Genomic DNA, 17471 nt, shown 5'->3' with positions numbered 1-17471 from the left:
GGCTCCCTGCCCTGCAGGCAATGGCTGGCGCTGCTCCAAGGCACGGCCCCGCACTCTGCCCGTCTCCCCGCACTCTGCCTGTCTCCCCGAACCAGAAAAACGCTCACGTGACTTCAGCAGCCACCGCAAACATGCCCCCGGCTTTATGATCTTAAGTGGTTTGAAGTGTCTGGGGAGACGTTTCAAAAACATCCCGTTTCTTCCAGCCAGTCAATGGTTTTGGCTGAGTGTGGTGTGCGTTCCTGATTTCATGCCTATGCGATTTTCTGCGGGAAGACAGCTCCGCCTTTGTTTTTAAATTTAAATCAAAATAAAATTAAGTAGTTGAGGGTTTGTCCAATTAGCTCCTCGAAGAACAGGTGGAAGAGGGGGCAGCTTGGGGTAGGGACGTGCATCTTTTCTGAGATGGACCCCTCTCTCTATATCTCGAAATATATTTTTCTAGCAAGGCTTATGTTACTAATGGGAAAAAATATCTTTGGTTCCTAGCCCGTTCTCCAGATAAGCATCTGTACCCACCAGTTCCTGGGGCTCTCTCCAGGGAATATCCCGCCTGAGTTTTCTGATGCCATTCTGTTACCATAACCTGCTTCAGGCCTCCCCCAAAGAAAGGTCTGCTCCAGAGGACCCTGGGTGCTCAAGCCCAAACAGGAAGAGCAGAAATAGACCCCTGGGCTGGCGGGCTCGGCCTGGGAGAAATGGCTTAGGAGCCCCTCTGCCGGACCACCGGAGTCCAGGGCTGCTTTCCCCCGTGGGCCTCTGCGACCCTCTCGCAAGCCCCGCACGGCGCCAGCACAGCCAGCTCGTGGCGCCCGGGAATTTGTTCCCTGGCAGTGGCGCTGACGACCCCTCCCATCCGGGCACATTTCACTACGGTCACAGAGGGAGCCCGCGGCTTGGTTACCTGTAGACATGCTTTCCCCAGGGGACACGCCGTCCAGCAGGGGGGGCTCCGCGGACTGGGGGCTAGAGGCTGAGAGGTTGACCGTGGGAGGCTGAGGCGGCGGCAGGGTAGGTCTCTGTCGGGGCTTGGGGGTGGGCCGAGATTTGGTCAAAGTGCTTGTGAAGACAGAAGGAGAGGCCAGGGGAGGGGCGGCGGCCGGGGACAGCTGGCCCGAGGCCAAGGAGTACCCCTGGGGGTAGCTCAGTCCGTAGGGCGACGGGGTGCTTGGGGGGGTGGGAGACAGGCTGACCGGGGACGGCTGGCCCGTGCACTGGTCAGCCACAGCCCCCGGCTGGCCAAAGGGGGCCTTGGGTGGAATCGGTGCCAACTTCTTTGAAACTGAAAGAGAAAACACAACAACAAAGCACAGCGTTGTTAAACGAAGCCCACCCGTGTGGCCTGTTCACACACCCTCAGGGATCATAGTTGTCGCCAGCCCCTACCTCGCCGTCCACCCACGCCTCCCTGCCCCCCGCCGTTCACCACGCTGAGAGCGGCCAATTTTTAAAAATTAACCCAGAACTGCAAGTCTTCACATCTTTCCATCTGTTAACTAATTTCTCCTCCTGTCTTCTGGCTCCCTGCCCTGATCTACACCCGCACAACCAGCCAAACCGGAGAGCACGTTCCCATGCACTAGCACGGGCTGTTTTCCCCGTGGTGAAGGCACCGAGGCTGCACTCTGGGGAGGAGTGAGTCGGTGAGGCCAGCTCCAACAGAGGCGGACCATGTATGTAAGGCACCACACGATCACGACTTATAGGAGCTGCAGGAGACCCTGGGTACTGATGCCTGGACACGCCTGCTCAGGAAGGAGCTGGAGGAGAGGGCATAGTGACACTCCCCTTTCCACGTCCAGGTGGTGACAGGACTAGGCCATGATGTTAAATTGTAGACACACTGTCAAAAAACAGGTGTTAAAAATAAAAACAAAAAACAACCAGCTAAGTGTGCCGTTTGTGGGGCATGAATGGGGAGAGAGTCGGAAAGACAGTTACACCTTTGAAAAGATGGCTCTGAACTACTGAAGGTCACTTCGGAAAGGGACCTGGGTCACTCAGGGCCACAGGGCCCTGCATAGGTCCAATGTGCTGCAGAAACCAAAAGGCTCAACCTGTCACTAGCACAAAGAAGCTGGCTGGCTGCGACAGGAGCCCTGACCCTCCCGTGGGACAAAACAATGGCTTAGCCATCACCTCTGCCTTGGAGGGCTGAAGGAAGGTCAAAGGACTCATAAACAAAGGCGTGCCGAACAGTATGGCTTCTAGACCGCAATGTCGCTGGAGGGGAGCCCTGGAACGCCCACCACCGCCACTCTGGCCCAACTCCTTCCTATTTGACCTTCAAGGTGAAGTTTCTTCTGGGCCACCCACCTAACGCTTGAGGCTGGAAAGGGTGCCCCCATGTCCCCGCAGTGCCCGCACACCCCAGCACAGCAGCACCGCCTCTGCCTTATTGCGGCGTGTTCGCCTTTCTGGAAAGCACAGAGCTCTGCACACAGTAGGGCTCAGCAACTGTTTGCAGAACGTATAAAGAATGAATGGGGGGCCGGGCGCGGTGGCTCTCGCCTGTAATCCTAGCACTCTGGGAGGCCGAGGCGGGCGGATCGATCGAGGTCAGGAGTTCAAAACCAGCCTGAGCAAGAGCGAGACCCCGTCTCTACTAAAAATAGAAAGAAATTAATTGACCAACCAAAAATATATATAGAAAAAATTAGCCGGGCATGGTGGCGCATGCCTGTAGTCCCAGCTACTCGGGAGGCTGAGGCAGGAGGATTGCTTGAGCCCAGGAGTTTGAGGTTGCTGTGAGCTAGGCTGACGCCACGGCACTCACTCTAGCCTGGGCAACAAAGTGAGATTCTGTCTCAAAAAAAAAAAAAAAAAAAGAACTAAAAAATGAGTGGGGATGGAACAGAGGCGTGGGTGAGGACGGGAGAGGAGACGAACTGCTACTGCAGTCTGGAACTAGGAGGCTGGAAAGGGACCTGCTATGGGGGTATGCGTGGATGAGCTGAACCCGGCCCCGTTTGGCAAATCCTGGAGTGAAAGCCACTCCTGAAAGTATGAATGGCCTGAATATAGAACACATTAACTGACATGCTATTTCAGACAAGTGAAAGGCTTCGCAAAGAGATGACATAGTTTTAAAACAAACCAAAAAGGTTCAGATAAGTATGCTCAGCGTAGCTCCCCATTTATGAAATGTCAGCACGGAGTGTCTCATTAGCTCTTGGGAGTGACTCTCTGAAGAGAGAATCAGTAGGCCCTCGACAATGTGTTCTGGAGGCAGAATTCTGGGCTGGGCAGCTGCGGGTCAGTGTAGCAGCTGTCAGAACTTCCCAGAGAGAAGTACTGAACGTCAGGACTCACACAGGAACAATCCGGGGCTGTCACCTGGTGCAGGCCTGACCCAGGGGTGGGCAGCTGTGCACGGCTGGCCCTGGGTACAGGGCTCTCATGGACAAGCCCACACAGCTTTTCAAATGACAGAGGCAGGACCTGGCAGGTCCACGGAAGACACCTGTCATCCTGGACCACCACGATTTCTGCGCTGATAGAATCATCTGGTGTACAGAAAGCACTGTCCTATGTACGTCCCTCACAAGTCCAGTTTTCAAATGAGTAAGGTGAGGAATAATGGTGAAATGATCCCCACACTCGGGGTTGGTTAATGCCAAAAAGCTCTAACGCCCAGATGGGGAATTGTTGTCTAAACCACACGGTATCTCGGCATCCATGGTCATTGAGGGAATCGAGCCCTTGGGGGATGGAGGAGCCACCTCTCTCCGGAGACCCACAGGAAGAGGGTGGTGACGTACCTTTCCGAAGGGTGTGGGGACTCTGGTCTGCGGGCGGCTGGCTGGGGCTGGCAGCCGGCTGTGCCCCTGGCTGCGTCCCTGCACCGCCTGTCCCCTGGCTGGAGCCTGGACTTCCTTTCTGCCCCGACCCTGGAGAGAGTTCCTTGCTTTTTGACGAGCTGAAATACAAGCACACAGACAAAAGAGAACCCCGGAGCTCAGTGGACTTCAGCACCCGCCTTGCCGACTGCAACCCCACGTGCTCTTCTGGGCCTCGTCTGAGTCTGTCCCAGCCCTTGTCTGTCTTGGTCCTTCCTGAAGCCTTCGAAGGTGCCTCGTCAGGTGACTGCCCCTTCTTGGAGCTCTGCTGGCCTCGGTCCGACTCTCATCCCCGTGGCACCTGGTGCTCACTGCCAGCACCCCCCACGCCTCTGCCTTCTGTCCTCAAGGAGACCACGGACTATGAGAGGGCAGGGCCCCGCACATCCCCACTGCATCCTAGCCTGTCGTCGGCATGGGAATTCTAGAACATTCTGAAACGGGAACACCAAGTGTCCTTCTCCCTTCTACAGCCACAGCCCACCAGAGCCAAGAGGACTCGTTAGGTCGGGGTGCCGACGAGGGCTCCTGTCTCGGGCGCAGGCTCTGGCCACAGCTCTGCAGCTCTGGGCTGCTGGCCGTCAGCCTCCTGCACGCGCCCACACGGGGCCGGATCCTGGGACCCGTCTTCAGACGCGGTAACTGGCCCAGCGGACGGTGGGGCTGGCGCAGACCCAGGCTGCGCCCTGAACGAGGGCCAGTTCAGCCCCCGTCCCAGGCTCAGAGAGGGGTGAGGGTCGACGGCAGTGAGGACTCTGGCCCCTAGAACGCCTCGAATGGACAAAGGGACACCCTAGGTCACCAGGTCCCAAACTGGATTCATCCTTACCACTAGGCTCTCTCTCGAGCCTTCTCCAAAGGAGAAAGTACACGTTAGAAGACACCCGACTCGACTCGGCTGGATGGATCAGGGACGGCACACACATGGCACGTTGTCACTCCCTACCACCGCCAACACACCACCCAGGGCAGATGCTACTGTCTCCATAACTCCTCCCCGCCACAGTGTTCTCAGGTAGCCCCTAGTAGTGGGTAGGGCAGGTGCCCTGAAACTGCACTCTGATGCCATGAGGTGGGGCTAGAGAGTCTGGGAACCTAAATCCTCTGCCATGGCCGTTTCTTCCCCCATAAAAGCATTCACAGCCTGTTTCTTCCCTACATGTATCTAGAATCTCCAAATATTAACTTGGAGGAAATACCAATAGGGACATACCCCTCCGGCCCACCGAGGGGAGAGAGAGGGAGCAGGGAACTGGGCTGGACCAGCGCACTGCACCAGAGCACAGGTTGAGGCTGGGAGCCGTGGCTCAAGCCTGTGATCCCAGCACTCTGGGAGGCCGAGGCAGGAGGCTCACCTGAGCTCAGGAGTTTGAGACCAGCCTGAGCAAGAGCGAGACCCTGTCTCTAAAATAATAACAATGCTAATAAAATAAAAGCACAAGTCGACTGCCCTGTGGGGAGGAGTAAAGGAAAGACCACGTTCCAGGCGGGAGGACATTCTCTCCCTCTCAGGATGAGTTTTATGCTACACCTAGGCAATTCTCCAAGGGAAAGAAGCAGCTTTACCCAGAGGAACCAGAAGAGCAACAATTCCTTTCTCTATTCTGCTAATGAAAAATGAAAACAAAACGAGAAAACCCTTGCCTCACTCCGCTGGACAAAGACTTGTCTTCCGTTCATCACCGGCTCAAGGTCACCAGGCACCCAGGCATTCCTGCCAAACATCTGCCTACCTTCCCATCCAGCTCTGCCACCACCAAAAAGGAGGTCAAACAATCCCAAAAAACACGAAACAAATTAGAACACTGCTTCTTCTGGGGTGACAGAGTCTTCTTTCCTTCCTTTGGACAGACAAGACATCCATCCAGGGAGTCTAGGGATGAGCTCTTCCTTCTGCTCCCTCCCGCCTGCATCAGCTTCCCCAGCACAGAAACGAGTATTTACCTACTTAGCCTGGTCCTCTCTCGCCAGCACAGGTGCGGCTGACCCAAGGGGGACAGGTGGGGTGTGGGGTGGTTATTGGGAGCGCTAGATGGAGGAGGCGCGGTTAAGGCACAGGTGAGGACAGGTTAGTTCTGGGGCTGAGTGGCTCAGGGAGTGAGCTGGGTGCCAAGAAGCAGGAAGCAGAGTTTAGAGATCGTGTTAATGCTAAGCAGTTGAGCAGGAGGCGGAGGCGGAGCCCAGCTGGACCGCCAGGCCTGGCAGGGAAGGAGCTGAAGGTGGGGCCTGGGGTGGGGGGAGGAAGGTGGGGCGAGTCAGAGGGAAGGGAGGGCCTGCCATCCTCAGGGGAGGGGGAGCCGTAACAGGAATCCGGCCACTGGAGCAAACATCATCTGTGCTGCAAATGTCCAGGAAACAGAAAACAAACAAACAAACAAAAACAATGGAACACCCGTTTGTATTGGGGAAAATCCACGTGGACAGAGAAAAAGTGGTGTACAACAAATAAGAACACTCACACCCAAAAGAAGCTACAAAGCCAGTCAACCCGGGCGAAAGGGGAGGAAAGACATATGGCTGCAGAGCAATGTGACTGACCTTTTCAATAATCTGAGCCAGTGGGTGACGTCCCTGCCCGTGGGTGACTCTGCAAGATCACCCATCCATAATATTCCTGCAACACCTTCAGAGCCTGGGGGAATCCATCTTCAAGGGGCATTTTTTAGAAATGTCATTTATATGCCAAATGCCATATGACACCAAGTCTCCTTTATAAGGTGGAAAATCAGGACGAAGCCCATAAGTGTCCTAAAAGGGAACCATCCCAGCCAGTCTCCTGTGAGTCCTTTTCCTCCTTGTCAGCCACACTGGCCCACCATGCCTGGGCTCTGCTTCTGCACTGAACTCACTCTGCCTGCTACCGTGTCTCCCAAGTTCACCTGAGGCCCACAAGTGCACGGCCAGGGTCGCATCCCCTCTGAGCTAAAGCCATCAGCAGCAACCTCAGAACCCCCAGCGTCATCCCCCCCCCCAACTCCCAAGCTCTAAGACTGCCCGCTCTTCCCAATTTCACAGTGAAAATACCTTCTACTTATTAAATAAACTTTTAAAAAGCCTGCCCTCCTCCTCTTTAGAGGGTCGGTGTGGGCCATCGTGTGTCTGTGTGTTGGTGGTGACGGTGCGTGAGGGCGTGTGAGGATGCGTGTGTTCCCTGAAAGACTTAGGTTGGAAGGTTCGGCTTCCCAAAGTCTCCAAAACGTTTCCGGTGTGGAGTGGCCATGCAGGAATGACTCGCCCCTGGCAGAAGGCACCGCAGCATCTGATTTTCAAGTAGCTTTTCTAGTTTACTGAATGGCTGTTTGAGAGTAGACAGAAACACACAGCACAGTTGTTTCCTGGTGCCGTTCCCACTTCCAGGATCCCCCTGGAATCCTGGAATCCCCCTGACGGAGCGCTGTCATTACTTGTCAGCGCCGGTTCACTCTCAGAACGTGAACTCCTTAAGGGGAGTGACTGTTTTGTCTTTGGTCAGAGAAAGTTTTCTGTTAATGTTCACAAGCTAGCCATGGAATGGACTGTCTCTGTCTCTGTCTCTCTTTCTCTCTCTCTCTCTCTCCCCTATCCCTAAAAGAACGCAATGCACCCACGCAGCAGGCGCCAAAGGCCCCAGGCCCTGAGTGGCTCCTTCGCTCCTGCCCATTTCAGCAGCAAAAACGGCCGCTGTAAATCTAAAGAGGAGAAAGCAGAGAAACACTGAAACCCTAAATTTCAAACTGGTGTGCAGTGGCCACCCCTTTACCTGTGGTTTCCCTTTCTGCCATTTCAGTTACCTACGGTCGACTGTGGTCTGTGAAATAGGAGAGAACAGTACAAAAAGCTATTTTGAGAGAAAGACCACATTTGTGTGGCTTTTTGTTACAGCACAGTGTCATAACTGCTCTAATTTATTTTTAGCTATTGTTAAGGTCTTACTTTGCCTGACTTATAAATTAAACTTGATCACAGGTATGTGGGTATGGGGAAAAACACGGTACATGTAGAGTTGGGTGCTATTGGCGGTTTCAGGCATGCCCCGGGGCCTTGGAACGGAGGAGGGGGACCACTGGCACTAGGAAGGCAGAGGAAGGGGAAACAGCTGGGATGTACAATTCCTCCCGGCTTTGGCAAGCTGTCCCCTGTGTGTTTGCTTGGGGTTGCTGTTCTTGCGAAGCCTGGGCTTTTATGGGGACCCAGGGAGCTGCGGGGTCCTAACTCGGTGCCAGCGCGATGCAGACAGCCACACGTGGATGCTGGGATTGCGGGGTGGCAGTGACCCGCCCCGAGGTTGAGTGCAGCAAGCCCAGACACCCGCACCCGCGCACGGCGGCGGCCGCTTACCTGGCGCGCTCGGGCCCGGGCTGCAGGCCCGCGGCGGCCGGGGAGAGCGCGGGCGGCGCGGGGCTGTCCGGGGGCTGCTCCGGCAGCGGCGACGGCAGCGACGGCAGGGGGGCGGCCAGCTCTGCGGGTGGCGGCGCGGGCGGCTGCATGGCGGGCGGGGCGCAGGACGCTTTCCGGCCGGCTGAGGAGCCTCTTCGGGCCACCCAAGAGGTGTCCATGACCCTCACACCCATGCTGGCGAGGGACACAAAGACACCTGCTTACCCATGCATGACAGGCGACACGGGCGAGGCTCCCCCCACCCCACGAAGCGGAAACATGTAAGCGAGTCCGAGTCAGGAGGCAGCAGCGCAGCCTAGCACCCGGCGGGAAGCGACGCGCTGGGCTGTGCTCGGGTGCCCGGGGTGGCCCGGGCAGCCCTGTCGCCCGGCAGGGAGCAGGGCACAGTCGCAGCACGCTGGCGTCCGCAAGCTGCGCGTCAACCCTCTGCCAAAGCCAGCTGGCCTTAGGATGATGGCCCGACAAGCTCCCTGGGAGAATCCAAGCCTTCCTCCTTCCTGAACTGGCCTAGCTGGGGGCGGGGGGTGGGGGGCGCTCACTCCTCCCCAGTGCAGGGCAGGAACGGGGGCGGCACTGAACACGGAAGTGACCAGCAGGTGACAACTAAACGTACATCCTTGTGAGGTGGGCTCTGTCTAGCTCCAGGTCCACTACTGCTGGGGACCCTGGCCAAGTCACATCTCTACAGGCCACTCCCTCTTGTCTACACAGCAGGGAGGGGGCTGCTAACCCTACGGTCCCTCTGGGCTCAGATGCTATTTTCATGATGGGCACAGAGCTTCAAATAAGTTGGCCAAGCAACCAAACACGGAGCATTCACCCTCTCACGGAGCTCACTACGACGCATAGCTGGCTTAGTTTACGAGACTGAAATGGCCTCATAGCTACCAGAGGATACCGTACCTTTGGATTTTCCTAAGGCTGCAGGGACAGAAACATACAGATATTAGTGTCAAAAAAAAAAATCTACACTTTCCTTTGGATACAAAGGTTGTCTTTCTGCAAGGGGCCTCCTTCCATGGTTGGGGTCGTGGGGTGGGGTTTTCACTGTACTATCACATTGCTACCAATCGAGTTGGTCTCTAGTTAAAGTGACTGTCCTTTTTATGTGGGTGAAACGCATACCCTCCCCAGCACGCAGGTAAATACAGAAGGCAGCTGGAGTTGCTGTTGGTGTGGTGTGGGGACGGGGAGGCAGAAGGGAGAGAGAAATTGGTAGAAGTAACCATCTGCTCATTTCTAAATTATGCGGACTCAGGAGGAGATGGGCTCCTCTGGTCTAGGAGGTACTGGTACAGTGGGCCTTAGTCGAGGGCTTCATGGACTAAGAAGATCTCACATTTCTAGTATTAAGGGAGACATGGACATTCGTGCAGGGAGAAAACATTCACCTCCGGCCAGCATTTGTCTCGATCGCTTACGTGCAGAGCGGGGCGGGGGCATGAGGGCTGTCACACGCTCACTCTCTCACTTTTTCCCTACCAAGTGGTCACCCACGCTGGTCAGAGGCAGAAAGCTATTACATCATGAAACCCTGCCCACTTGTAAAAGGACACATTTACCTTGTAGAAGTGCAGCAAGATTTTAAAAAAGAAAAAGGTTCAAGCATGGAGATTTGGTTGTAGCGGGTGGGATTTGGGTCCTTGAAGGAAATGGGGCATGGGAGGGAGCCTGCAGTGAGGACTGAGGAGGGGAAGAGTGACGCAGACATGGGATAGGACAGCTTCCGGACACCCCTCCTCCCTATGATCACCAGGGACTGGTCCACGTCTAGTGCCACCGTTGGCATTTCTCATGGTCCCTGGATGGCTTCAAGAAGTCGCCTGGGATGGGGAAGGGGCAAGGATGTGTCTTCCCTGGACCCACTAGCTTCCAAGTCACCTTGGGTCTGAGAACCCTCTGCCAATAAATAAGTGCCTTTTATAGGATGTCCAGAGATGCTCTTGGAGGCCACTTAAGACTGAGGCAGCGTCCAGCTGTACCCCCTGGTATTTAACGCGGGCTGCAGGGGATTATCAAACTATGCTCTCCAGGCTTCAGAATTTATCAGCATGGAAAGAACGAAAAGCTCAACATTCTACCTGGGGAAGGGAACTGACAGCCCTGAGTTGCAGGGGTCGGCGAGGATGGCAGGCATGCAAGATGTTTCTTGTGGCGATCAGCGAAAGGAGCCCTAAAGGATGCAAGTCCCCCAAGTCTGCTCTTCCTTGCCCTATTCTACTTGGAAAGACCTACCCCACCCTGGGGGATGCCTTCTATTCCCAACGGCAGCAACTTCAGACATCAACCAGGCTCTCTGGTGATCTTCACCTGGTCTAAGGGAAGGGACCAGCTTGGGCATAGGGTAGGTACTGAGCGAGGCCTGCTAAACATCGCTGGCAAAATGTCAGCAACTAAGAAACACCAGCTGAATGCACTACTTCTGGCTTTATAAAGAGATGGCGGTGCTGTGGGTAATCAGCACTTTCCCGGCTGAAATGACTTTCTTACGCGCGTGCAGCGTCGCATGTTCACAGGGCACGTGCACTGGATGTTCACGGGCATTTAGAACAGTAACACAGATCTGTACAGAGTGAACCGATCACGAAGGCAGCAGCAATGCTCTTGGAGGCCTAAAGTACATTTACCTTCTGAAGCAAACTGGTATATTTCAATGCTCCAATGTCTAGATAAAACTCGACCCAAAGACAGAAATTGTACAACTGCTCAATACGCTGCCAAGAAGGGGACGCCAATGACAGATGGGGGGGGGGATCCAATCAGAAAGTCACATCAGCAGTTCACACATTTCTGTTCATTGTTTCATCACACAAAGAAGCAACGGTGGCCAGAATCAAAGAACCGCCTGTGTTTCTTAAGAAAGGAACAAAACGGAAGTGGAATTAATTAAAAGCAATTGACTCTAGCAGACATCACTGCATGGAAACCTAAGGCCAGTCTGGATGCCAGAGATTGCACACGGCCCAGCACTTCTGGTAAAAACCGGGAGCAACTTGGTTTCCAGATCCCTAAGTGAAGGCAGGAAGCCAGAGGCCAGGAAAGATCTCTGAGCAGCAAAGAGTTTAGAAATCAGTAAGCAGGAGGCACCTGGCAGAGTCCAGGAGTCACCCCCAGGGTGGCCTTTCTTCTGGCTTTTCTACGCCTTCTGGTGGCAGGAGGCAGGCAGCATGTAGAATCTGGGAGTCTCCCACTACTGTCTCAGGGTAAGGAGACAAGGAACAGGGAATCCCGAGTTGTCCTTGCTCATCACTGGGGTTCATAGGGGGTGTGTGTGTGTCACGTCTTCACTTTGGCAAGGTAGCCCCACTGAAGTCCAGTCTGCCCAGCTTCACTCCTCCCTGCCTACCAGCACCTTATATTAGTGTGGCACTTATCATAATGCACACTTGTGTGTTTTTCATAAGACTGTATCACAGAATAGGTTCTGGAATGATTCAGGCTTCTAGTCCCAGTTCACTGACTTGGTAGAGCTCTCTCCTCTGCAGAATGAGGCTAATCCCTCCCTTCCCACTTCCAACATTTCCACGAGGGTAATTTACCAGTTATTGATTCTAATATATGTCTAGCATGCCCTTGCACCACGACCTGGCTGCAGAAGCTGAGTGGTCACCCCGTGGGTTGTAGTGGGGTGTGAGAGAAGGAAACAACAGATGTGTCCAGAAAGAGGTCTGGCTAGCTAAACAAATTGTGTTTTATGGGGCTGACAGGGTGGAGGCTCAGAGAATCAGGTGACATCTTGATGGAAAAATATAAAGGCCAGTGCCTGGTTTGTGGAGTTTGTGTGTAATGTGGTGATTTGACCCCCTTTCCTGCTCAGCACAGCACAATGGGCTTCAGAGGCAGAGAATTTGGGCTTGGATCCCTGATTTTCCAATTACTAACTGTATGCGATGGAAGTTATTCTCTGATTACTCTCTGTAAAATGAAAGTAATAACATCTGTTTCCCTTAGGGTTGTTGTAAGGAATCAGTAGAATTACACGCACAACCTCCTTAGCCCTTACTAAGAAATCAGTAACGGCCGGGCGCGCTGGCTCACGCCTGTAATCCTAGCACTCTGGAAGGCCTCGGCAGGCAGATGGCTCGAGGTCAGGAGTTCGAAACCAGCCTGAGCAAGAGCGAGACCCCCGTCTCTACTATGAATAAAAACAAATTAATTGGCCAACTAATATATATAGAAAAAATTGGCCGGGCATGGTGGCGCATGCCTGTAGTCCCAGCTACTTGGGAGGCTGAGGCAGAAGGATTGCTTGATCCCAGGAGTGTGAGGTTGCTGTGAGCTAGGCTGATGCCACGGCACTCACTCTAGCCTGGGCAACAAAGTGAGACTCTGTCTCTAAATAAATAAATAAATCAGTAAGTAGTGGTGTCAACAATAGTGCTTTGTTCTTACATGTGACAAGTACTTTTTATTTTTTTAAAAATCCACTTGGAGAAAGAAATAGAGTGAACTGAAGTGTAAACTATGTTGATGAAAGGGAAAAAGGATACTCTGTCCATGAATCAGATACAGCATGAGGAGCTGGAGATGCTAGAAAGACCCAATTTGGGTTGTCACCTTGGTGTAGAGGGTCTGCCATCAGATGTCTTCCCTAACATTGGCCCTAAACATCAAAAGATTCTGGGGTGGGTTCTCTGGTAGAAGTAGAAGAGGGAACAAAGAACCAGGAGTAGAAATAAGTTATCAGTCCCTCTCCCTAAGTTGCCTTGGTCTTGCAGGGCTCTGGTGAGTTGGATGGGCCGATATGGGTTTCAGAGGGGATGCCCAAAGCCCATTCTGATGACCCTAGGCTTATGGAACAGAAAAAGTAAAGGGAGCGGGTCCTCACAACCCTTCTTACTGCCTGGCCTAGGTCGTTGGAGCAGCAAAGGAGGCAGGAATCAGGGTCGCCTTGGCTGAAAGGATCTTTGGAAAACAAACTGTGCTGTCTACAGGAGACCCAGCCAGGAATGGCCACAAATCCTGCCTACAGGGAGCATCCCATGCCCTGGGAGCCTCTGCAACCTTCAGCTGTCTTGGCCAGTCTCTTTTGGTTTTAGTAGATTTTGTGTTGCAGAATTAGTTCAATTGCTCATGACAAGTTGAAGACAGATAAATACATTCAAGCACCTGAGGTGGCAAAGAATCTTTTACCAGATGCCACAACAGTGGAAAAGTAGGCCCAGCCATGTTGTTGTCTTAAAAACACACGAGGATGTCACTCAAAAATCTGCTTCACACACTAAAAGACAGCTAATACTGGCCAGGCGTGGTGGCTCATGCCTGTAATCCTAGCACCCTAGGAGGCCGAAGCAGGTGTATTGCTCGAGGTCAGGAGTTCGAAACCAGCCTGAGCAAGAGCGAGACCCCATCTCTACTATAAATAGAAAGAAATTAATTGGCCAACTAATACATATAAAAAAAATTAGCCGGGCATGGTGGCGCATGCCTGTAGTCCCAGCTACTTGGGAGGCTGAGGCAGCAGAATTGCTTGAGCCCAGGAGTTTGAGGTTGCTGTGAGCTAGGCTGATGCCACGGCACTCACTCTAGACTGGGCAACAAAGAGAGACCCTGTCTCAAAACAAAACAAAACAAACAAAACAAAAAACAGCTAATATTTACCACATGCCGAGCGTTGTTCTAAAAACTTCCTGGTAATATTGCATTATTTTGAGGCTGGTGTTTACTATGATTTCCCCACTTTGCATATAAAGAAACTGAGGCCTTCAGAGGTTAATTAACCAGGACTTGGTTCCACAGCTGAGACTTTGCATGTAGGGCTATTTATAGGGTTATTATTCTCGCAGAGCGGGCAGGGAGAAGGAGTAGAATGGGAAGACCTAGAAATGCCTCCCTGATGTTGGAGATGAAATGGCATCCCTCTTCTAAAGTCTGTTACCTGGTAGGCCACACGGGGTAAGGAAGAGGTCCAGGATCAGCGGAACAGCTGACACAAGGGACACAATGAAGTGGCGTATTGGTGAGCAGGCGCTCGGCACTCAGCTGGGGACCAAGCAGTAGATGTGGGCGTCTGCTCACTGCTAGGCCCCTCTTCTCCAAGTCGGGGAAACTGGCGCTATGACGGGGCAAACAAGGAAACCATGCGAGGAAAACTCCTTTGCAATCTCCCCAGGATGGCTGGGTTAGCATAAGCCTGTCTTCGTTGGGAAACTGAGGCCAGTGGGGAGTTGACAAATTCACTCACAGCCATTGCAACCACAGCACACAACATTCTGTGACGTACCTGCCCACTAAAAGCTGTGGGTCAAACAGCATGTCGCATGTGGGTCACACTAAAGCTGTGGGACTACTGGCCACTGAGGTGGGAGGATCATTTGAGCCCAGGAGTTCAAGTGAGCCTGGACAACACTGTGAAACCCCATCTAAAAAAAAAATAGTTGTGGGTCAGGATTGTCCAATCCACACCCTCAGCTCTAACCCCAGCCAGTGCCCGGCCCTTGAGACAACCTGTCCCGGATGGAGACCTTACAAAAATTAAAAGAGACAAACGCCTGACCCAGAGTGGGGGTGCGGGTGGTGGTAGTAGGGGTGGGGGAGAGAAGAAGAAAAAGAAAAAAGGAGAAAGTAAAGCTAAAATCTGAAATTTGGAAGACCCCAGCTCCAAGAAGAACAGGTGTCTACAGGTAGGATATACTGATCACTCACTGAGCAGGAGTTTGCTGTGGACCATTCCAGGTAGTAAATTGCCAGGAGGTTGGCAGGTTTCTGTTTCTTCCTCTGAAGGATAGACATCCACAGTGCCACAGTGCTATTTTTGAATCCCGGTCAGGAAGAATCCTAGCCAGAGGAGGTGTCAGCCAACACAAGGCTGTTAAGTGTTCAAGTCTGTAGAGATTTGGATGGTTTTGGTTTTTGCTCTTGAGATCAGTTACATTTGGCAAAGGCCAGCCAAGAAAGCAGAGACAAGAAAACCTGGGAGCTTCCCAAATATCCACTGAAGACTTGGAAGTGCAGGGACAGTAAGATGGACTTGGAGGCCCTGCTGTGGTGGCAGGGACCTGCTGGGGTCCGCAGATGTTGTTCTGGACAGCAAAGGTGGGTGACAAGGGAACTAAGATTCCTAAGACTCAGCCTTGCCTACACTCACCCAGTGAGGCCTGCAGAGGCATTTTCTAGCTCTTCCGGGAAGAACTTCTCTTCTCAGTAAGTAGCAACAGAGTATCTTAACCTCCCCAAACCAACAAAGGCCAAAGTACTCTGGCAACATTTCAGACTTGCTCCGAGCATCCACAGATACAGAAGTCCTCTGTAAGAAGCTGAGGAGAGGCCACTCAAAGTTCCATTTGGACAACCCTAAACCAGCATGTGAGTCTGATTTTCCATCCGTCTGCAGATGACTTTCTAGGTAACCTTGTCTTATCACAGGTTCAGGCACTGGTCCATCCCTTTCAGGGCTGCTTTTTTTCCACGTGCTGTTCATCCTTCCACTGTAGGATCTACAGAAAACATCTGAACCTGCAATTATAAAACAAGTCTCTTGGGGCACTAGTTCTGATTATCTCAGGCTTTGTGATCTAACAAATTTGGGAAATGATGCATACTACAGCCCCCTTGCAGAGATCTGTGGCATGGAACAGCATGTTAAAGACTCTAGGAAGTTGTACACTAAAGAAACTGGTTTAAACATGTTGAATCATGTGTTTCAGGAACTCATCAGACATCAGATTCCACCCCACCCCCCTACTCGTAGTGTATCAGTGGAAACTAGTATTCCATAGAGCCCACAGTTAGGACTGCTCTAGGACAGCCCCAGTAAAGTGTGCCTTTGCTAAATTACTGAACATCTAGATTAAAGACCAGATGGGTGGAACAAGACCCAGCACAGCAGCTCAGGCACAGGCTGACAATGGGTCACATGCTACACTGAGCTCCAAGGGAGGCCGCTAGCCCTGGTGTAAACACCCTCGTAGACTTTTTGGGTTGCCATCAACCGGCTCTGGCAGGAACCTCCGAGGACTGTGGAGCCACTGAAGTGGCTGCAGGTGTGTCTGGTTTCAAGCTTGGAAAGAGGAGCTGCATGTTAGTCTTCTGAGAACAAAGAGGCAAGGTGACTGGATCTCTGCGGACTGGCTGCCAGCCTCCGGGGATGCAGGCAGTTTTTGCCTGGGCCTGCGGGCCAGCTTCACAGATGCAGTTGGGGCCTCGCCATCAGTGGCTGTCTCGCTGTGGAAGGCTACAGCTACGCAGTGGCCACGGGACAGATGGACGAGGCAGCAGGGCAAGTGCAGAGAGCAGGGGCCAGAGCCAGAAGGAAGCAAACAGGCAGCGTGGAGAGAGGGTGCCGAGGAAACTCGGGGTAGATGTGGGGACCAGGTGGCGTGGTCCTTAAAGTGTGTCTCAAGTCTGAGGCCGGCAGCTTGCAGGGAGGAGAGGCAGAGAGGAGTAGGAAAGGTGACAGCCATTGGGAGGTGGAGACATGACGTTAGGATCAGCTGCATCACCAATGCCATTTCCATTCTTGCCTCTGGGCTTCTCCACTGGCCCTCAAGGGTCCTGGCCAAGCTCACCCAGGCTCTGTCGGGCATCTGGCAAATGCTTAGCAGCCACAGCCCACTGCTGCCCCCTGGGGGTCCCCTGACCAATAAGCAAGAAAGTGCAGACATTCTGGCCAACTGTTTTGAAAGCAGTAGGAAAAAATATATATTTATTTTAACTAGGAATTCTGCCACTGTCAGAAAAATAGAAGGGATGTATGGGGTTGCTTTCATTTATTATTTAGGACTAATGGCCTAAGATACAAATTTCACTATTCTGTAAAACAATACAAATAAAAAGTACACTAAAAACATAACCTGTACCCTAAAATTTCTAAGTGGGAGCCAAGTACAGAAAGCAACAGTGTGATTTATTCAATACTTTGTTGCTCTGAGTGTTGGCAGAATGAGGACAATCTTTATATCATGCTGGCTAATGTAGGAAAGTTTGGTTTGTTTGTCTGTTTCTGAGAGATGGTCTCACTCTATCACATGGGCTAGAGTGCAGTGGTATCATCATAGCTCACAGCAACCTCAAACTCCTGGGCTGAAGTGATCCTCCTGCCTCAGCCTCCTAAGTAGCTGGGACTACAGGCATGCACCACCATGCCCAGCTAATTTTTCTAATTTTTGTAAAGACGGAGGTCTCATTCATACTCAGGCTGGTCTTGTACTCTTGGCCTCAAGTGATCCTCCTGCCTTGGCCTCCCAGAGAGCTAGGATTACAGCCCTGAGCCACCACATCGAGCCAGTAGGCAACTTTTTATAAGTTAAAAAAATT

At 52.7% G+C, this 17471-nt stretch overlaps 1 protein-coding gene across 4 annotated transcripts in view; it reads right to left on the bottom strand.

Annotated features, from left to right (window-relative positions):
* The window catches only part of ARHGAP44 (Rho GTPase activating protein 44), a 178456-nt gene that overhangs the window by 5261 nt on the left and 155724 nt on the right, over nucleotides 1-17471 (bottom strand). For 2 of the 4 annotated variants that reach the window (XM_012777369.2, XM_012777387.2), the window contains exons 17-20: nucleotides 9120-9137; nucleotides 8157-8390; nucleotides 3762-3919; nucleotides 905-1282 (exon numbers count right to left, since the gene is read on the bottom strand). In XM_012777369.2, coding sequence (XP_012632823.1) covers nucleotides 905-1282; nucleotides 3762-3919; nucleotides 8157-8390; nucleotides 9120-9137 — 788 coding nt within the window. The remainder of the gene's footprint in view (nucleotides 1-904; nucleotides 1283-3761; nucleotides 3920-8156; nucleotides 8391-9119; nucleotides 9138-17471) is intronic. The other 2 variants (XM_012777380.2, XM_012777405.2) reach the window with 2 other exon arrangements.

This window comes from Microcebus murinus, chromosome 18 (genome assembly GCF_040939455.1).
Source record: "Microcebus murinus isolate Inina chromosome 18, M.murinus_Inina_mat1.0, whole genome shotgun sequence".
Taxonomy (NCBI): Eukaryota; Metazoa; Chordata; class Mammalia; order Primates; family Cheirogaleidae; genus Microcebus; species Microcebus murinus.
This window is presented reverse-complemented; position numbering and strand designations above follow the sequence as displayed.